Below are 18387 nucleotides of genomic sequence, written 5' to 3'. Positions count from 1 at the left end.
GTGGAAGACCACCATGAAGACAACCAGCACAACGCTAGTGTGCAGGATACCCATGTGTCTACGTTAATGAGTCAAGAACACCATAGTGATGATTCTAGATCTCAGAAGAGTTTTACTAATATAAGTTCCGGACATATTAATAAACCACCTATGTTTTAGGGATTCTAGAATGATGGATGGAGGTCTAACTTTTATGTAAATAGTGTTAACAAGAGTCCTGTTATGTGATTTATTCTTATTGTGCAATGTTTTACTAAAGGAAAAAGGGACATGTTGCATAATTGCGTTCATGAAATATGGAAATAATGAGTATGCATCATCATTGCAGGAAGTGATGTCATACAACATGTGACAGCAGGAGGAGTTGTGTTGATCCCTAGAAAGATGTGCATGTAGAGCTCTTCTGTAGAATCATAGATTCATAGAATCATAGAATGGTTACAGCATAGAAGGAGGCAATTCTGTCCATCGTGTCTGTGCCGGATCCCTGCAAGAGCAATTCAGCTAGTTCCACTTCCCTGTAGCACTGCAAATTTATTCCCTTACATCAGCAGAAACAGACTCCAATGAACATGGTTCAGTCCTGGATGTTATTAACAGCAGAATCCAGCCACTGTAGTTACTTGTAACTTGTTTATACTATTGTGAGTCTTCAATAAAAAGAACCCAAAAATGTGTTGCCATTCATCAGTATGTGATTGGTAAGTTTGTGTGAAGAACCCAGTAACACAACAGATACTACTGTGCATACACATTGCATAGGTCATCTTGATCAGTGAATAGTCATATTGTAACACAAACAACAACTTGCATTTATATAGTGTTTTACAGCACAGTCACATGCTTTTCAAGGAAGATATTAATTTTACAATTCAGGTAGGATAAATATTCCAAAATAAGACTGATACACAACAGTAAGTATGCACACATAGGACTGAATCTTCTATGTCCACCGCTGACCTCAGCGGCAAGTGAAGGGAACGGTGGCCTGCGTGTCGCGGTGCCGCTACAATCTTCCATGTGGCGGCTCGTTTAAATAGCTGGGGTGGGCCGCCCACCCTACCGATCACATGAAGAAGGCTGGCTGTCTGTCCCCGGCAATGGCATCAGCTGCCTGTGCGCAGATGCTGACTCCATTTTTAAAGGGCTTTGGGCCCTACTGGTAAATTTAAATAGTTCAAGCTCAAGTAAATAAAAATAAATAAAAACATTTCTTCTGCCCCTCTCCCACCGCCCCCCATAACAATTTAATTAATTATTTGCCTTCTCCCCGCCAAAACACTTACCGTGTCCATGTGACCCCCACTCCCCCCAAACTGCATAAACTTTAACCTCAAACCTTCCCACCATTCACTACATCCATTATGTGTATTTGACCCACACCCACTGCACTGATAAACTTACCTCCTCCCCCCTCCCCCCCACTGTGGTGCCTCGTTTCCCCGAACGGGAATCCGAAGGCGTGGGAGTGCCGGCCACCGGGTCGAAGATCGCAGTGGGGCAACAGGCGGTGGCATAACTATCATTAATTTATTAATATTAATTTATTAAAATATTCAAATGGGGGTCCTGTTGCCGGGAGGCTGGGGTGGGGGGCCGCCATGAGGTCTTGCCGCCGCTGGTAATATTGGGCTGGGACCTCCTGGCGCGGGGTGCGTGGTGGCCCTCTCCCGGAGGCATCTTCAGACCCCTCCCCGCCACAGACATCCGATGCCTGGGACAGAACAAAATCCAGCCCATAGTTTTGTGAAGTTGATGATTTAATGTGAAAAAAAGATGGAGGAATAAACGCTGAACATATTCATACATCAGCTCACCTGCATACCACAGTAGAATAGGAGGCTGTCGTACTACACACAGGAAGGCATTGATTTAGAAGGGCTGGTGTAAAATGATATCTGTGCAACATTTTAGTTTTAGTTGATACAGCAGAGAATTAGATAAGCCTGAAAACATCCCTCTAATTATTCTCCCAAATTAACATGCACAGCAGTCCACAAAACACAGAAAAGCTGGTGAACAGAAGGCAAGCCACTAATGCCCACTTTATCAAGCTTGACACTAGTCAGCGGCACATAAGTGAAAATGCTATTAAGTTCTACAGAGTTGCAGGATTTCCCAGGGTTTCTGATAAAATTGACTGCACACATATGGCGATGCATTTAAGATTGGATCATCCACAGGCAGCATTGAAGCCTGAACTCCTAAAGATTTGAGCATAATTTCTTTTTAAAGTGGCTCACTATTAGGGCCAGGGTGGGGTTGAGTGAGGGAAGGACCAGTGCTTCTGATTTTTGGCCCATCACTCCTCAACTTTCTGGTCCCATGCCAATGATGAGAACCCCAAATGCACCCCTCCTAGCAAGAAGGTCCACAATTGGCCTGATGATTAAGGGAGCTCCCCTTGACCCCATGACGATGGTAGTGTCAGTGGCAGAGTCGTGGGGCAGGTGAATCTCAGCAGTTATACCTTCCTATAGATTTATGGGATGCCTATATTTATTATACAAAATAACAGACTTGCATTACAAGACATGTTTTCCTCATTTTAGGGTTAACATATATTGGCCCTAATAAGCTTCAAAACATTTTGCCCAGTCCTTCTTCTTAGGCCTACAGCTTACACTATGTAAATCTAGAGATAGTTGTGAGCAAACCAGAAGTTATTATTCCTGGGCTGGAATTTTTACATATTATAGGATCATTGAGTAATGAATGCCACCAGGGGGCCTCGTGGGTATGTTTAAAAACCCTATCATATTATTAAAACATTTTTGTAAGGATTTTCAAAGCAGGATCTCAGAAACGTAGTGAAATTAAATACAATAATTTTCAAGCTTGGAGAAGCAGTGCAGCAAAACTGTTCAATCTTCAGGACATACAGCCGAGAAAAAGAACTTTTCGTTTAAATGCATTTACCCTCCCCGGCTGCGGTTGCTGTGGTAACCATTGTCATTAGGAATAATAGGAAATGATGCCAAACACTGGAACTTTGTAAACCATTCATTTACATATATCGAGGGTTTAAAGAAGTGTATAAAAAAAACTTTCCTGTCTAGAGCAGGAAGGCAATGATGATGCAAAATCCATAGTGGCCCACTGAAACTTTGGTGAATATTATTATGAAGTGACTGGTTACTTTCGGCTGCACTGACTAATTGAACCATTTCCCCATCCTTCAAAGACAATTCTAAAAAGCCAAAATCCTATTCTGAATGCACGATCAAAGCAAAACTTTTCAGCAAAATGCAATGGATAAGAAATTAGATCAAACATTTTTGAAATATCTTGGCAAGTTTATCCGGATACAAATGAGAAGCCTCTGTCAGTGGCAATGCCAGAATTCCAATCCCAAATAACTTGACACTTAGATTTGGTGGATCAAATTTAACCTCCAGTAGAATACTTACCAAGCTGTTTAGAAATTATTGACGGGAGTGGGAGGGTATGTGAGAAAGAATTTTCTTCTAAATTGGGGAACATGACTTTGGAAAAATTTTGATGTTTTGGGGAAAATCAAAATGTGATTAGAATTAGAAAAAAAACCTTTAAGGCTATCGATAGCAACGGGGATGCCTGGCTGTCGGCGATCTCCTCCTTTCAAAATGGGTTGTTGTCTTTGAGTGTACAACATCCGTCCGTTAGTGACCCTCCCTCTCTCTCTCCTTCTCTCCCTATCAGCCCAGCACATTCGCTGAACTGAACTTTCTGCGAGGCGGTTGGAAGCACTCCCTACACTGTGATCGCCGTCTCATACATCCTCCTACCACAGAAAGCACCTTGCAATCCAGCACTTAAAGCTGCTCCCGTTGTACCTATCTCCCCATTTTCATTATGGTGCTGGACCAGCCTCGCTGACTGCTCAGTTTATCAGCGAAAATAGGTTTTATTCGTTGTTCCGTTCCCCCTCCTAAATCTCCTATTATTTGAGGATGGGCTGTTGTACCGGGCGGTGTAGCCTAATCTTCCTATGTATCCTTCAGCTGGTGAGTGTAAAATCATTTAAAATATGTATTTATGAATGTGGGGCATTGTGTCCCTGACTAGGCTTTTTAGTCGGTGGACTGTTATTATTTTTCCTGATTATTTATAGGGAACTTTGAGACAATCGATTGTGGGGTCAATTTTCTTCTTTAAACATGATAAAACTGCAGTAACTCATGGTACCGTACCAAAGCTGGATAGAAATCAGCAAAAGATCCATTCATCCTTGCATAAAGTCTGAATATCAGTGGGAAGCATTGTGTTCCCAAAGCCTTTGGAATATTTATGAATATTTGGAATATTTAGATTTCTCTGTCTTTCTATACATAGGTAGTGCAGTAGTCTAAGTAATGATTGAAGTAACGCGTTATTGTGCTACTGTAATTTATGATTTGTGTTGTCTTGAATCTGTCCTGGGTTAGTCCTGAAGAATTCTTTTCACTGTTGGCGGTTCTACCAAGCTCCTGCTGGTGTTAGTCTCTTTTGTTCCATCTAAGAGGGTGATGCAAGGATCCTTTTCAGCGAGAAAAGCCGTTGGCAGGGCAATATCCGACTTAAAAAAAAACTACTGTATGTTATTTCAGATTTGTGCATTTCCCCAATTCACAGTGAGTTCTGCGCATGATAGTTTACAAGGCGAAACCCTTATTACAGGTTATGGCGACAGGTCTTTCCGACTGTGTGCCAAAATTATGCATCTGTCGTTTGGGCTTAGCATGAGATAACTTGTATCCACTCCAAGTTTTAACGCGCATTCGGAATTGTAACGGATGTTTAATCTGTCGCAAGGGAAGCAGAAAACCCGGGAAAGTTCAGTCTTGCATTTTGCCTCCTCCACCCGCCCAAGAAGCGCTTCAGCTTTGGAGGTGAATTGACGTTAATTTCAAACTGTTGTTCATGCACAGTGCAAATGAAAGGTTCCACCCACCCATTGCATTTCAAACAATCTATTTGGGCATTTCAGGCCACTTGCAGAAATTCAAAACAAGCCAGTGATTTGAGGTGACAATGTCGTTAAATTGATTGGTTTATGGAAATTCAAATATCTTAGGATAAAACTCATCACGAGGAAGTGATGACAGAAATCTCAGAAGAACCTAAAGTAAAAACACTCAGTTTTAGTTACAGTGATTTCAAGAACAGAAAGGCAGCTGAACATTGCACTTTTTTCAACTGATGCTGTTCAGTGTTGATAATGGTCCAGAGCTCGAGTTATGGAAGTCATATGAGTCTGTCTCAATAAGAGACTTAATTACAGTCACTTTTTCTTGTGTACTAAATATAAACATTTATATAAATATAAATATTGACACATACTTCTGCACTGAATTTGCAATCTGACTTGGAGAGGTCATAAGGATGGTTATTGTAGAAAATGAAAATGTCACACGAATGCACTGTGATATTGGTGAAGGTTTTTAGTTGCATGGTCCAGAGGGAGCTTTACACCTGCTGCTGTACTTGACCTGGAAGTGCTCGACACTACCGCTAGTCTTAAAAAGTGGAAATTATTTTGATTCCTAGCAGTGTCGTCTCTGACATATTTGAGCAATAAGAAGCAATTTTTTGTTGAATTACAGCAAATTACAGGCTAAACCGACATGGATTTAAAAACATACCTTTATTCAACTCGCTTTTGTCATTGACAATTCGAAATGTATTAGATGCGCGGTATCGAAAAAGATGAATGGAGGCAAAAACTGCTCATCAATCAGGACTCTAAATATCAGGCATCTGGAGGATACATATTTTGATAATAGTATCAACACATGAGGGGCGTTCAATGATTATATTTTGCAGATCATCCTCGCATGTTGAACAAATGCTATATTCAGCGTTGAAATGAGAATCATTTTATTCTTAATACAGGTATATGGTATAAATACTTATTTCTAGTCTATAACTAAATAAATATTTAGTTGGTCACGTTGTTAAACACATGCTTTTATTTGGTACTGTTATCTCGGGCACTTCAATACTTTCTTTGTGTAAAAGTTTCTTCAGTGGGCTTTGCCTGCTACATTAAAAGAGAAATTAGAAAGCATACCCCCAAAACATTGTGGCCCTAACATTATGACATTTAACGTGTTCGAAATTCCTATGGCAAAATGAAGTGTTATTATTTAATATTTAGCATATTATTGTTTCTTTAATTTAGCATGATACATAAAGGATTAAAAATTAGGTTAAAAACATGTCCTCATATTTGATAACGTTACAGATTTTAATCATTTTGTCTCAGACATGTGTTGTTTCCAATTAAGTGGGGTCAATCCATTCCAATACTGTCGTCTTTTGGGATCTGTTTAAATATGTGTTTTATTGACCTTTTTTGTATTTGACAGACAGTTATTTAAATTTGATCCTGACCATTCAGTGGAAGATATTTCTTAGCCTCATTGGTTCAAAATGAGGAGCCTGGTGACTGATGGGCCAGAAAGTTTCCATGGGTGGTGAGAAAAGGAAAAACTATCAGTTGTGACTGTTGTTTCTACTTACTTGAGGAGATAGATTTTACAGTAAGGATTAACCTTAACTAAGCTGTGTCATTGCTACTGCTGAGCTATTCCCTTACTGTTTAACAAACTTGTTTGGTAGTTGAAGCCTAAATTAGAGTTTAGTATAGTGTTATTCTGCCACCTTCTGAAATCAAAGAAGATCACATAGAATCGTAGAATCTTACAGCAGAAAGATTCATGGGCGGCACAGTGGCGCAGTGGTTAGCACCGCAGCCTCACAGCTCCAGCGACCCGGGTTCGATTCCGGTTACTGCCTGTGTGGAGTTTGCAAGTTCTCCCTGTGTCTGCGTGGGTTTTCTCCGGGTGCTCCGGTTTCCTCCCACAAGCCAAAAGACTTGCAGGTTGATAGGTAAATTGGCCATTATAAATTGTCACTAGTATAGGTAGGTGGTAGGGAAATATAGGGACAGGTGGGGATGTTTGGTAGGAATATGGGATTAGTGTAGGATTAGTATAAATGGGTGGTTGATGTTCGGCACAGACTCGGTGGGCCGAAGGGCCTGTTTCAGTGCTGTATCTCTAATCTAATCTAAAAAAGGAGGCCATTCAGCCCGTTATGCTTGTGCTGGTTCATTGAAAGAACTATCCAATTAGTCCCACTCCCCTGCTCTTCCCACATAGCCCTACTATTTTTTTTTCCTTTTCAAGTACATATCCAATTCCCTTTTGAAAATTACTATAGGGTGCTTCCACCACCTTTTCAAACAGTACATGCCAGATCATAACGACTGGTTGCATCAAAAAAATCTCCCCATTCCCCCTCTTTTTTATGCCAGCTATCCCAAATCTGTGTCCCCTGTTTCCTGACCCACCCACCAGTAGAAACAGTTTTTTCTTATCTACTCTCAAAACACCTCATAATTTTGAACACCTATTAAATTACCCTTAACCTTCTGTGCTCTAAGGAGAACAATCCCAACACCTTTTGTGTCTCAACATAACTGAAGTCCCTCATCCCTGGTATCACATGAGGACATATAGAGAGATACAGCACTGAAACAGGCCCTTCAGCCCACCGAGTCTGTGCCAACCATCATTTTATACTAATCTTATATTAATCCCATATTCCCTACCTTCCCTCAGTTCTCCTACCACCTACCTATACTAGGGGCAATTTACAATGGCCAATTTACCTACCAATCTGCAAGTCTTTGGCTGTGGGAGGAAACCAGAGCACCCGGCAGAAACCCACACAGTCACAGGGAGAACTTGCAAACTCCACACAGGCAGTACCCAGAACTGAACCTAGGTCGCTGGAGCTGTAAGGCTGTGGTGCTAACCACTGCACCACTGTGCCGCCCCAATGTGATGAAACCAATAAGTGGGAATAAAATTGAGAGTTCTCCACTTGATCCTTCGATTTGTTATTGATTTACCTGGATACCAGGACAAGCAAAATCATCCTTTGAAACACAGGGACCAAAGGCTTATCAAAATGTGTGGTCTGAGATGCTGAACCCCCCAAAAATATGAATCCCAAATTTAAACACTCTGCTCTCCATTATTCTAGGGCTTGTGAACCTCATAATATTTGCTGAAAACTTCTTTGTCAGTGTTCTGGCTGCTGGAGTCTGCTCTCATCAATTGCGATATGATGCATAATGTTGGGAGTCTGAGAGGAAAGGAAGGGGACAAAGTAGAAAAGTAACAGAATGAAAATCTGTCAGGATTACCTTTGAATTCATTGGTTCATTATCATCATGCAGACTAGATTGTTGTCCATTTATGTATTATGATTTAAATTTCTCTTTTAATGAAGAATACCATTTCCCCCTCATGGTTAATGATCTGCTATTAAAATTATAAGAACAGAAATTGCAGTTTGGACTTTAACTATCGGGCCAGCTTTGATGGGGTTAGCGGCCAGCCATCCAGTGCCTTACATGCCTGTCCTGGTCTTTCTTGAGGGCTGGGCCTCATTAGCAATCATGTACATCATCTGTTCAGGATGTGTAGCCCACTGGCTCCAGGCAGGTACAACATTGGGTGACCAATCCGATCAGGAAAAGGTATGTAGAGGTGGCTGGGATGGGGGTGGGGGAAGGTGTGGGTGGTTGGGATCTTGGTGGTTGGAAAGTGTGTATGGGGAGGGTGTCTTGTATGATCCTGGAGAAGCAGTCCTGTTCTACTTTCTCTCTGTCCTCCACCTACCTCTCCAACACCAGATGGTCCACTCAGAAGGCTGTTAAATTGGCATATGTCGATGGACGGAAAGCAAAGCAGCAAGTTCTCTGTTATGATTTTAAATCCATTACTGCATGATTTCTAGTGGGGACTGAAGCTGGTGGGTGAGGGGTGGGAGTTATAATTGGCCATTGTATGCTGCAAAACCATTTGTTACTGCAATTTCATTGTCAGGCTATTAATGACAGAGAATGGACATTACCCTGTATCCCAGTAAAAGAAAACCCTCACTGACTGGTCGCACGTATTTGGAACCATTTACAGTGAATAAGTGCTTGATTGCTATCTGGGGAAATACATAGTCTGACATTGACAGATGTGCAACCACATGTAAATAATGAGGAGAATATAAATCCCATATAAATATAATAAATATAAATATATATGGGATTTGGAATGGATAAGAAAGGAAAGGGGAACATACCCTATGCCAGAATAATTTGGGAGGTGGCACATCCCTATGGTTATGTCCATGACCAAAAGGAGTTCTTCAGTATAATTTGAAAGTTGATTTGTCTCCAATGTGCAGTTAGTGGTTCACATACAAGTCCATTTGAAGTGGCTGTGAAACTCAATGATGAAAATGACAAATGTAGAGCAGTGTGTACTGTAAGATGTGGCAGAGTGAATGTGCATGTCAGCATACATTGCTGTCAAAAACTGAACACGTCATACAGGCACAGTCACATCTCACTAATAAATCAAGCAGCTTCAGTTATATGACTGTTGATGAAATAAAGATACATGGCTTCAAGAAATATCCACCCGATGTAAATATACACTAAAGACTTGTATTGACAAGTACTTTCTCGGTACCTTACTCTTGTGTTATACTTTTACCATTCTTTTCAAAAATTATGATCAGTTTTAAAAGCCAAAATGTTGCTAGGATTATGATGATTTTGGAATAAGATCTTGATTGTTATGGGCTGAAATCGTGTGGGTAATGACTAAGCAGCTTACTGTGTTTTCTGTTGTGACTCTCCACTGAGAACAGACCAATAATGATTCCTTTCTCACAGTGGTGTATTGTATAAGTGCAGGCTGTAGTTTTATTCTAATTAAACAGAACAATGGATGCATTTGATTTAACAACACCACTGAATAAACACCAATGCACATCCTGTAAATGATTCCTCTAACTGTCAGATTGATGTTTTCACAATGCTCTTATTTGCATAATACAGGAAAACCAATTTAAAGAAATAAAGAAAGAACTTGCATTTGTATAGCGCCTTTCACAACCTCAGGAGGTCCCAAAGGGCTTGACAGCCAATGAAGTACTTTTGAGTGTGAAGTCACTGTTGTTATCTCGTTTATACATATTTGTTTTGTTTATGCTTAATATACATCCAATGCACTTACACTGGTAGTATTTCAGCACTAACTTCTTTCTTTAAATGCACCATTGAGGTGAAATTTTTTTTATTCATGGGATGTGAGTGCTGCTGGCAAGGCCATCCCTAATTTGCCCTTGAGAAGATGGTGGAGAACCCCCTTTTTGAACCCCTGTAGTACGTGTGGTGTAGGTACTCCGACAGTGTTTTTAGGTAGGGAGTTCCCGGTTTTTGACCCAGTGACAGTGAAGCCAGGATGGTGTGTGACTTGAAGGAAAACTTGCAGATGATGATGTTCCCATGCGCCTGCTGCCATTGTCCTCCTAGGTGGTAAAGGCCGTGGGTCTGGGAGGTGCTGTCAAAGAAGCTTTGGCAAATTGCTGCAGTGCATCTTGTAGATGGTACACACTGCTGCCACATTATGTCAGTGATGGAGGGAGTGAATGTGGATGGGATGCCAATCAAGTGGGCTGCTTTGTCCTGGATGGTGTCAAGCTTCTTGAGTGTTGTTGGATCTGCACCCATCCAGCCAAGTGGAATATTCCATCACACTCTGAACTTGTGCCTTGTAGATGATGGAAAGGCTTTGGAGAGTCAGGAGGTGAGTTACTCACCACAAAGTTCCTTACCTCTGACCTGCTCTTGTAGCCACAGTATTTATGTAGCTGGTCCAATTAAGTTTCTGGTCAATGGTGACCTGCAGGATGTTCATGGTGTGGGTTCAACAATATAATGCTATTGAATGCTAAGTGGAGGTAGTTAGACTCTCTTTTGTTGGTGATGTCATTGTCTGGCGCTTGTGTAGGCACAAATATTACTTGCCACTTATCAGCCCGAGCCTGAATGTTGTCCAGGTGTTGCTGTATGCGGGCACGGACTGTTTCATTTTCTGAGGAGATATTTTAAGCCTTCTTGATAAACTTCAGCGATGTGACTCCCTGCAGAATTGCTGAAGAGCAAACAAGTAACCAGTAGTGTACAATTTCTTCTTGTTGAGGTGTGGGGCATCTCCTTCTTAGTATTACTGAGAGCTAAATGTACGGTGCAACCATTCAAACTCAACTAAGAATGACAAGCCCAGAGCTAATTATAATTTTCTCTGGTGGCAGTAAATGGGCAGTATAAGAACATAAGAAGCATCAGAAATAGGAGCAGGAGAAGGCGATCTGGCCCCTTGAGCCTGTTCCTCTATTTAATAAGATCATGGCTGATCTTTTATTTCAACTCCACTTTCTAGCCTTATTACCATATCCAGTCATGGGTTGACTATCTGTTATACATCCCAGTCAATTTTCCTTCCTATTGACTTCAACGGAAAGGTATATTTTCCACCACTGCCCAAGATTAAAATCAGCTCTACCAATTTTCATTTCACTAGTGCAAATAGAATTATGAAAATAAAAATGTATCAGAGAGCGTCACCATTGGGTCCTTTTTTAGAAAACCACAGGGATGATTTTTACCCTGTCTGCCCAACATAAACTGGGCAGGTGGGCAGTTAAAATCAACCGGTGAATTCACCGCTGGTAATCCACTCTCTTCCTACAGCCTTAATTTTAATCTGCTCTTCTGAGTAGGTGGGAAGGATACCCACTAGAATCCAATGGAATCCTTTTCAAAATGTGAAGATTGAGGGCCAACTGCCTTTTTAACTGTGGGCCTAAGTGAGGAAGCAGTTGTGGCTTTACCACCCCGTGCCAACTTGGTGGAAAGAGGAGCTTGGGCCAAAAGAGCCCAAAGAGTTGAGTCTTTTATCTTTTTTTTACTTTGAGGCCACCAAGGGCAGGCCTTTTGGCACCCAGCACTGATTTCCAGCTCACCAGCCAGCTGCCGCTTTTGAGTGGGCAATGAACAAGGACATGCAGATAAGATTTTGGAGTTAAAATCCACTGGGTTTCACGCTGCTGAGGCCACAACGATTTGTCTGCTGCTAAGGAACGGACCATTTGGCACCTGTCGAGGTCAGGATGATTTGTGACCTGCCTCAGTATCCATTCGCTTGATAACCCGTGTCCCCATCATGCCCCCCCACCCCGCCCCGTTAAATTTGAGGCTTAATAGTTGAAAGGAATTATGTATGATAAACCTTGCATTTTTATAGCACCTTACACATATTAAAACAACCCAAAATGCTTCACAGATGGAAGAATTATTCGAGGAGTTGACCAAATGCTGGATCAGAGGTCAGCTTTAAAGATGCTTTTCAAGGAGATGAAAGTGATACCAAGATGGAGTGATTATAGGGCCAAGGCGGCTGAAGCCTCTGCGACTGCATGTAGGGTGGAGATGGGATGGTTACTAAGGAGGCCAGAGTCAGCAGATTGGAGAATATGTGCATATGTGTAAGGCTGGAGGTGATTAGAAACATAGGATGGGATAAAGCCATGGATGGACTTACGGATGAAAGTAAGGATTTTGAATTTGATGAATTGGGGATTGGAGAGATAATGAAGGTTGGCAACGGCAGAATTATAGGAGAATCTGTATTTACTGTAGGACAGTATGCAATAGCAATATGTGAATACTTAACGCATTTATATGCAATTCCTTTGCCTTCTTTGAACATGTTAAGCATTCAAATAACATTAAAACACATTGCAAATTTTAGACCTTTGTTTCATTCAGTCAATTTCTGCTAATTTTGAGCACGCTTGTTTGAGGTGTAAATGCTAATGACATCATCAAGAGCATTGAATTATTGAGACTGACTGAGAATCTGAATTCAGGGGCTGAACTTTTGGCCCTCCCCCCCACCCCCGCCGCGAGGTTGGGATTGGAGGCGGCGAGTGGGCCGTTTCAAGACGCTGTTCCTGCCACCGGCAGTGTTCACCAGGCTGGGACCGTGATCCCGACTGCCTCTCGATTGAGGCCAATTAAAGCATTTTAAGCTCCTTAAGAGCTTGTTAGAGGGGGAAGTTTGAATTTTTAAGGGGGTGCACAGGTTTCAGGAGCTGTCTGTTTTTGATCAACTGAAGGGAGTTGGGTACAGGGTGAGGAGCCAGACATGGCTGCCCAGGGAATCACCCCGAACCCATAAGAGGGTCAGCGTGGCAAAGGGGGACTCAGCATTTGGTAAGGAGGTACCCTTGGTACTGCACAGGTGGTGGGGAGAGTTGGCATTCAGTGCTCGGGCACTGAATGGGGTCGTCACCCCCCTTGCATCGTGGGGGAAGAAGCAAGCCTGCCACGGACAATTGGCAGCCATCTTTCCAAAAGGAAGGTTGCAACAGGCAATGGGGGCACGCTTGTCAGGTTTTGGGCCCAGTAGCAATGAGGGGCAACAGTTTCCGCGGGAAGTGTGGAGCCCCGGGCATCAGGAAGACAGGGTATGGGAATAAGAGGTAGGAATGACATGGAGGCCATACCCTCAACAATGGATCTGCGCTGAAGACGGAGCTACTGTGAGATGACTGAGACCCAGTACAGCAATTCTCCAGTCAGATGGTCACTGACTCTGTGACCCCATCGCCGAAGACCTTCCACTTTGCAGCATGACTTGCCAGACCCTGCCAGTAGCTGCCAAAGTCACTGAGGCTTTGAACTTCTTCGCCTCTGGCTCCTTCCAAGGATCAGCTGTGGACTCAGTGGCATCTCGCAAATGGCTGCACACCACTGCATCTCACAGGTCACTGATGCCCTTTTTGCCAGAGCTGGACAGTACATTCATTTCATGACAGATGTGGCTTTGCAGGGACAGAGGGCATTGGGTTTCGCTGTCATCGCTGGATTCCCCCAGGTGCAGGGCATCATCGATTGCACCCATGTGGCCATCAAGGAAATGAGAAATTTTCATTCCTTAAATACTTAATATTTCTGGATTAATTTCTTGCATGTTATGCTTTAGAAGCATTTAATGGCAGACTAGTGGAGATTTTATTCACACTATCTTACTAAAAATTACATTTCTTGCATGGAAAAATTGTTCACTTTTAATAAACAAAAATAAACCTGTGTAGGAGCTAATCCTAGCTTTTTTCCCCCATAGTTACTGTCACCAGCTCATCACAGCATTGTGATGTTGTACTGTATGAACTTTTCAACATTTTTAAACTGGTTAAACAAACGTGAGACTGCTATATTTGTGTAATGTTGCCCGTCAAATCTAAATGAGAATCTGTTTTGTACATTGGCTAATGAATTGAGAAAGAATCCATCAACAAAAAAAAGTCCTAGAAATCTGAAAAAATTGAATAATCTGGGAAATTACCTTGAAATCATTTACACTACTCCACATTCAGCATAATTTCAATTTACACAGAAACTATGTTTAACAACCAGTGAAAGTTAGTCTATGCAGGTTAGCATAGAATGTGACATGATCCTCTGTGCTCCTTTCAATACCGACACACAACACAATGAATGAATGTTAATTATAATGTATATTTAAATAAGCAAGGCCAGCTATCCCTGTCAACTATTCCAACAAACCGAACACAGTGGCCTTGAAATTACATTGAGTCAATATTAATGCGCACTTTTAATGAGTTTTAACACAATCCTTTATGTATTATTTTAATGGAGTGTTAACCTAATTTATAATAAACAAGCCAGTTAGAATAGAATCGTAGAATGGTTACAGCACAGAAGGAGGCCATTTGGCCTGTTGTGTCAGTGCCAGCTCTCTGCAGGGTGTTATGAACTTGCTCCATTCTTAAAATGTTTTGAGGACTTGTGTTAAAGTTTATGGACATTGGTTCATTTGGAAAACTGAAAAGATTCCGTGTATGTGGTTTTTTTAACAACGGTCATTGGGATGATACCTGAAGTTTTGTCTGAAAACAAACCTTTACTGGATGTCACATGCCTTAAGCTAAATAAACAACAGAAGCTTTGGTGACTCGGGGGATTTGTTTACAGAGAAGTGACATGTCAGGATTTATAATGGTCAAGAGTTGGTTTCACTTTTGGGATATTGTTTTGGTTCAGTTGGAGTGTGGACTGTTTTGAAGGCACTTGGAGGTCAACCTGCCAAGCGGGAAGCACCCAATTCACCTCTTTCCTCCTGATTCTGAGAAACCCTGCATATCCAGTGTGATATCTGAAAGCCCTGATGCTGCATTTCTCCTGGAAAGCCTACCAGACTAATTCTCAACATCTCCAGAATGAACTGTTTCTGAAAAGATCCCAGTGACCCATCTCCATGTACCTGGAAGCCAGATCAAAGGACACCTGACATCCTTTCATATCTTTTCCTTTTCCTTCAAGAATTAACAACCTATTTGGTCAAAGTGTTTTTCTTTGCCTTTTTGTAAAGTGAATCTCTGCAGAGAAAACTTCCTTATTTTTTATTTACCCGGCGTGCGTGTGCAAGTATGTTGGATATCTAGAAGGGAATATCTATTTACATACATATTTCAAATGTGTGTTAGTGCTTTGCAACTTTACTGTATAATTTTTGGTTTATAATAAGCTGATAATTTTGTTGTTTATTAAAGAATCCTGTTTGGTGTATTTTAGAGTATATGATTGATCATATCGGTAACTGGGTAAACCATTTAAATATATGTTGTGACCTGAGGAGTAGTGGAACTAGAGAAAGACCATGCACTCCTCCCACCTGGATCGTAACAACAATCAACTCAGCTAGTCCCATTCCCTTCCTCTTTCCCTGTAGTCCTGCAAATCTTTTCTCTAGGTGCTCATCCAATTCTGTTTCGAAAGCCCTGAATCCACCATACGCTCAGGCAATGCATTCCAGGTCCTAATCACTCACTTCATTAAAAGGTTTTGCCTCATGTCGACATCGGTTCTTTTGCCAATCACCTTTTTTGCACTAAGATATTGTCTTAGTTTCACATTTTAAAATGCTTTGCTTAGATCAGGAACATAGACAAGCTATAAATAATACCTGAAACAAAAACAAGAAATGCTGGATTCACTCAGCAGGTCTGGCAGCATCTGTGGAAAGAGAAGCAGAGTTAACGTTTCGGGTCAGTGACCCTTCTTCGGTTCCGAAGAAGGGTCACTGACCCGAAACGTTAACTCTGCTTCTCTTTCCACAGATGCTGCCAGACCTGCTGAGTGAATCCAGCATTTCTTGTTTTTGTTTCAGATTTCCAGCATCCGCAGTATTTTGCTTTTATTATATAAATAATACCTAATCACTTAATCTTATTGATACCAATTATACTATTATCTTGATATTTTGTATTATTAGTATTTTGATTTAAGTATTGTTACGGACAGGTGGTAAGGGGTGTGGGTGGATCCCACTGTTCACCTCCTAACTGACCGCAATCGTGTTTTGTTTAAAATGATAAGTTAGCCCTGAGTGTTTTACTTGCCAAATAAACAGACAGTGACAGGTTTTCTTTCAAGTTTTAAAAGAGAAGATGAACTATTTATTGAACAATATTCATTCCCCGAAATATTCGCAACACCACTTATGCACGCATTCACTCTCACATGCACTCTGAAGAGAAGATACATAGAAGGTAAAGGGTAAGATTTCAAGGGGTGGTAGGTGTTTGTGGGTTATGGTAAATCTGTTGAATCTTCTAAGTCGGACAGTCTCTTTTAAAGATGCAGGCCTGGGTGTTTGTAGTCTTGAACCTTTTGAGGTGTTGTAGATTTCTGGTGGTTGAGATTTCAGACTGGAGGTGACCGTCACTTTCCGTTCTCTGCTGCACTAAGTTGAAGTGTAGCATTAGCATTGGGGCTTCTTCTTGTTCAGGCTGGATATTTCCATGGCCACTGGCTGCACTGCTTTCTGTAATGTTGCTGTGATCTCTCTCTCCAAAGGGTTACTTTTTAAGGTCAAAATCCATCACCTTAGCATTTCTGTTGGTTGACACATGGCCTTCTCCCCTGGTGTAACCACACAATGGATCAGGAGGTGGAATCCATGGCTATCTATTGATGTTTGGATGAGTATTATTCTGATGTGGCTATTTCCCACCTTCTTTGTCTCAAAAGAACCCATTCAATTCAGGAATGTCACTTGATGGTTTCAGGATGAGTGTAGTTAACATCTCGTAGTCTGCAATGTATCCTTTTGTCCCTCTGAGATGGTGAGGCAGTTTTTGAATACACAGGCCCAGTCATCTGACATTTGGTGGCCATCTTTGTTGCACAGAGTCTAATTATTTTCAAAGGAAAAGTCAATTTTAAGGAGTCTACATTGAATAAAGTTCGTATCTTAAAAGTTAGGGATATGATCTGTCTTTACTGGGCATGACAGTATGGAGATTAAAAAGATATAATTGGTTTGAACTTAAGTTTATTTTAATACGGTGGACCATTTTGTCATAAAAACACATAAGAATTTATGGCACAGAAGGAGGCCATTCAGCCCATTGTGTCAGTGGCAGCTGATAAAGAGCTATTCAGCTTAATCCTATTGTCATGAAGACTCCTACCTGCCAAGAATGAGGCATATTAATTTCATCACGTGAACATTAATTTTAAACTGTTGCTGGAGTGGAGAGATGACTTGTTTAAAGAGATGAGCAGTAGCTGAAAAAAATTTGCATTCTAAGAGACAGTTGCCCAGGACAAGACAATGGGAACTGCTCACTGATTCAATTAACAGAGATTGGTCTGGGCAATGGTGATCCACATCTTGTTGGTGTAAGAGACAGCACTACACCGCTCCCCCCCCCGCCCACCCCCACCGAGAGCTTCGCAGGAGTTTATTAAAAAAGCGAGTCACATGACTAACCTGCTGGCTCAGGCCTGGTTTTGAACTGCTCACAGGGCAACTTGGGTCAGAGGCAGATTGCAACTGAACTTGGAAGAAGAGAGCCTCTCTCTCTCTCTTTCACTAATCTCCGGATCGACTGAAGTCACTTAAACCTCAAGAGGAAAAAGACTCCTACATCGAAACAAGTTTTAAAGCGTGCACTGGGCTCCAATGAAATGGCAAGACTTACCGGCAACCAAAGATTCTACATCGAACTCAAAGGACCGTAAATAGAAACCCAGCTATTGCCTCAAATGTTTCCCCTTTATCCTTCCTACTTTTTCTGTCTCTAAATGTGTTTGTTTTTTGCGGATGCATGCTCGCGTGGTCGCGTCGTGTATTCGTAGTCGTTAACTGAATTAGAGTTTAAAATTAATAAACTTCCACCTGTCTTGTTTAAATCTAAGAAAACCTGTCTGATTAATTTCTTTGCCTTACAATTGGAAAGCAGTGAACAAGGATTCACTGAGGGGGAGCTAAAAACACAGTGTTTTTAAAATTAAACCCTGTTATGGTTAAACCAGGCAAAGGCTTAGAACCCCTAGACCCCCTTCTCACCTGGTCGTAACAGAAATTTGGGGGCTAGAGTCCTGGATTTGATCCACAGACAAACGAGGAAATTGGAAGTGGGAAGCCAAATTATTCCCAATCAAAAAAACAGAAAAGATTTCAATACAGGTTT

At 41.5% G+C, this 18387-nt stretch overlaps 1 protein-coding gene across 6 annotated transcripts in view; it reads left to right on the top strand.

Moving 5' to 3' along the window:
- The first annotated feature begins 3722 nt into the window (after positions 1-3722).
- The window catches only part of LOC137378165 (sodium/potassium-transporting ATPase subunit beta-1-interacting protein 3-like), a 253365-nt gene continuing 238700 nt past the window's right edge, over positions 3723-18387 (top strand). For all 6 annotated transcript variants that reach the window (XM_068048306.1, XM_068048307.1, XM_068048311.1 and 3 more), the window contains exon 1: positions 3723-3986. In XM_068048306.1, the coding sequence (XP_067904407.1) occupies positions 3933-3986 (54 nt within the window). In that variant the 5' untranslated portion in view covers positions 3723-3932. The remainder of the gene's footprint in view (positions 3987-18387) is intronic.

The sequence above is a fragment of the Heterodontus francisci genome, chromosome 16 (genome assembly GCF_036365525.1).
Source record: "Heterodontus francisci isolate sHetFra1 chromosome 16, sHetFra1.hap1, whole genome shotgun sequence".
Classification (NCBI taxonomy): Eukaryota; Metazoa; Chordata; class Chondrichthyes; order Heterodontiformes; family Heterodontidae; genus Heterodontus; species Heterodontus francisci.
This window is presented reverse-complemented; position numbering and strand designations above follow the sequence as displayed.